This window comes from Sinocyclocheilus anshuiensis, unplaced genomic scaffold, assembly GCF_001515605.1.
Source record: "Sinocyclocheilus anshuiensis isolate Anshui unplaced genomic scaffold, SAMN03320099.WGS_v1.1 scaffold930, whole genome shotgun sequence".
NCBI classification, from domain to species: domain Eukaryota; kingdom Metazoa; phylum Chordata; class Actinopteri; order Cypriniformes; family Cyprinidae; genus Sinocyclocheilus; species Sinocyclocheilus anshuiensis.
In genome coordinates this window covers 397,674-401,471 of record NW_015539900.1, presented here as the reverse complement: position 1 = coordinate 401,471, position 3,798 = coordinate 397,674, and the positions used below count along the sequence as shown (strand labels likewise).

At 33.0% G+C, this 3,798-nt stretch overlaps 1 protein-coding gene across 1 annotated transcript in view; it reads left to right on the top strand.

Moving 5' to 3' along the window:
- The first annotated feature begins 532 nt into the window (after window positions 1–532).
- cunh10orf67 (chromosome unknown C10orf67 homolog) overlaps window positions 533–3,798 on the top strand; it is a 32,391-nt gene continuing 29,125 nt past the window's right edge. The window contains exons 1-5 of the mRNA XM_016482904.1: window positions 533–618; window positions 783–903; window positions 1,612–1,755; window positions 1,835–1,909; window positions 2,041–2,163. Of these exons, the coding sequence (XP_016338390.1) occupies window positions 533–618; window positions 783–903; window positions 1,612–1,755; window positions 1,835–1,909; window positions 2,041–2,163 (549 nt within the window). The remainder of the gene's footprint in view (window positions 619–782; window positions 904–1,611; window positions 1,756–1,834; window positions 1,910–2,040; window positions 2,164–3,798) is intronic.

The window sequence follows — 3,798 nt, the reverse complement described above, 5'->3', positions numbered from 1 at the left end:
TGATACTTTTTTTCAGGATTCTTTGATGAATCAAAAGTTAAAAAGAACAGCATTTATTTAAAATAGAAATATTTTGTAACAGTATAGGCTAACGTTCAATAGAAATGAATATTTTATTCAGCAAGGATATGTTAAACTGATTAAAAAGTTTTAAAAACGTACATTGTTACAGTAAATTAAATAAAGTAAATTTGATCTAGATGCTTCAACTGTATAATCTTATAGGTTTTGAAAGTTTTTGATAGGTTTTAAGAGTTTTCTGTTTTTCATTGTGTGTTTTAGCATTTTAATTAAGTGCGACTGTTTTAATATATTATTAATAACACATTGAATTAATTTTATTAATAATAATTAAGTTATTTAAAAAACTAATAATGTGAAACGACTGTATCCTACATGCGAGTCCAGAACAAAACGGCTCAGGTTACAGTGAGAGTTGTTGGCTTCCTGTTAAATTTCTGTTGCTACGGCAACCGTAACGCAGCCGAAATCTGTAGTCAAACGTTGTGCGATAGCGTTTATGTTTGGATTCATGGACGTTATCGAAAAGAGAATAGACAGCATTGCGGATGAAGCCGAGGAGGAGATGATTTCAGAAGAGATTAAGGAAATACGTCGGTAAGAAGTTCTGCTCTCTTGCAAACAAGCTTTAAAGTTGCTGAAGACCACCAGAGCCAAGTCCAACTTCAGTTAAGTTTTGCCGGTGAACTATGCTAAACTAATCTGTTCAGTAACGCAGGATCTGCACTTCATTTCACCACACGATCTTTCTGACTCTTCAGATATGCTCTGTCAAACCAGCTGAGGGCAGGATTTTTTGGACAAGATGCCTGTGTCCAAACTGACGAGTCAGAGCTGCCAAATATAAAGATACTCGCTGCCAACACTGCAGAGCTTATGAAGGTGTGTATCTGCTACCACTAGATAAATAGTCCCTTATAATGGCCAGGTTTGTCCGTTCATAGAACTTTTTTTAACCACAAAAATGGGAAGCAGGAAGTCTGTCAGCTATCAATCAATCTGCAGCCATCTTTATAAATGCAAGTTTGTCTTGCGTTAAAAAAAAGGCCCATTGAAAGCTGCTGTACTCAGTGCATTTCGCCAGATATGCTCAGTGAATTCATTCATGCTGCTGGCTTTTCATCTTATTAGTTCAAGATTCTTCTAACTTTAGCTTTGAGTGGCCTCACTGCGGGCCGCCTAGGTGACCCGCTGAGAGGGCATATGATGGCTTTGTGGTGAAGAACAGTGCCTTCACAAGGAATCTTCTAGCCTGCTGAGTTAAACATATTGATTAGCAGGCTTACAGCTGAATAAATGCTCTACTAAATGCATGTTCTAGTTCCATAACGCACAAAAATTTATTTTTTTGTAGTTGGGAAGGAAATGTAACCTTCCTATTGAAAAAGCAAGAAAGACAAAAGGAAATTACTGAATGAATAGTAGCAAGTTTTTGTTATTTATGTTATCATTTATTTATTTGCCAGATGCTTTTGTTCAAAGCAACTTACAATCTTTGATATGTTGGATATACTGTATAAACCATAACCTTGGTGTTGCTAGTGCCATATTATTCTTTTACGTGTTTTAAAATATTTGATTGCGTCTCAGGAAATGAACATGTTAAAAGAAGACACTGAAAAGAAACTGAAAATAATACGTTTGCAGTATGAGACCAAACTGCAGGATGAATCTGATGCCCTTTATGCAAGTATGAAGGATACAATCAAGAATTTGGAGAACTGCCACAAAGAGGTTTGTACACAATGCTGCTTCTATTATAAGCAATAAATCATGTTTCTACTGTCAGTTTTAATGTCTGTTTTATTTTAAGAAATTATCGGTTCTTCGGAGAAGCTATCAGCAGCAGCTCTCAGATGCTATGCAGGTGATCAAAGCCAGCTATAAGGTAAGCTTTTAATGAATTTGTAATATCAACTAACATATTGTGAAAAGTATGTTTGTTTTAATTTGATATAATTTACAAAGTTCTCAATGAATCTTTCATAATAAAATCTTGCATGGCCCAAATTTTACAAGAATAAAGAAGAGACGGATCTGGTTTGTGATGTTACTGATGGAAGAGTAAAGGACCTTCTGAATGAGCTTCAGGAGAAGAACTTGAAGATTGAGTGGATGGTTGAACAGCTAAAGAAATATGAGGTACAGACTCAATGCCATTCATCACAGAAAAAACCTGTGTACAATAATCAGTTTAATTGGTTTAAATATAGCCCTGTATGTATGTATCTACACAATGAAGCAATGTGAAAGAACCAATAAGCAAAAAAGGGATACAAACAGAATGTTGTGAAAATTTGCAAAATAATGCATACATTACTGTTCAAAAGGTTGGGGCTGGTAGGATGTTTTTGAAATAAGTCTATGCTCACCAAGGCATTTTTTTATTATTAAAAATACAGTAAAAACAGTATTATTGTGAAATATAATTCCAATGAAAATAACAGTTTTCTATTTTAATGTAATTATTTGAATGTATTACATATATAATAAGCTGATTTTCAGCAGCCATTACTCCAGTCTTCATTGTCACATGATCCTTCAGAAAGCATTCTAATTTGCTGATTTGGTGCTTAAGAAACGGTACTTATTGTTATTAATGTTGAAAACAGTTGTGCTGCTTAATACTTTGTGGAGATTGTGATACATTTTTGTCATGATTCTTTGATGAATATTAATTTAAAATATGTAAAACTAAAGAAAAATTGTAGGAAGCGCTCCTTTTGCTGCAGGTGCGTAGAGCCACGGCTAGCTGCCATCGTGTTCATTTTTATTAATTTAAAACAGAAATCTTTTTCTAACATTATAAATGTATTGTGTCCTTGTTGAATGAAATAATACATTACAATTGCATTTATTTTCTGCATATTTATATGTTATGTACAGTATTTTCTGTTTTGTTTTTTTTTGATGGCAGCCTTCACGCTGCAGCATTGCTTGGCCAGTAGTGCATTTATCTTTAACCCTAAAAAGGGCAAACCCATAAAGAGACATGATCAGAAAATTAATTTAATGCTATTTTCCATCTTTCCATCCATGTTTATCAATGCTTGTTACAGCATGGTTGTAATTCCTGAATGTTTTGGAGTACAGACCTAACGTTGGTCTCTTTTTACAGAATTAAAGATTATTGCTGAAGTGAAAGCATTTAAAAAAAATAAAGTATAAAAAAGTTATAAAAGTTTAAGTTTACAATAAAGATAATGTAGTATACTAATTTCTTTTATTTTATAAATATTAAATAAATATTTTATAAAATATGTTGCACTCTAAAATTGCTATAAAATCAAAGCCATATGTCTAACCGATTTATGTTCCAGATTTGAAGTTGATATCACAAAAATTGTGGTTCCTGTGAGATTTTCTTTGGGCACTATACCAAAAATAACCACTGGGTTACACCCAAACTCTATTTAATTTGTCTAATGCAGTTTTCTGTCACAAATCAATCATTTTCTGTCACAATATCACATGTATTACAAAACAGTCACCAAATATGGAATCATGACTGTTAGACCTTTCCAACGATACGTTTTGTCAAGATTACAAAAAGGTTTGATTTTCTAAAACACAAGCCACACAGTCACACAGTCTATATGTACACTGTAAAAAAAATGTACGGTAAAAAACCGGCAGCTGTGATTGCCAGAATTTTACCGTAAAAAATACGGTAGCAACATTTTAGGTTTTACGGTTTTAGCTTAAATTTACAGTTAAATACCGTAATTTCATTAACTGATATAATGTTAATATACCAACCTATTGAAGTACTGAAAT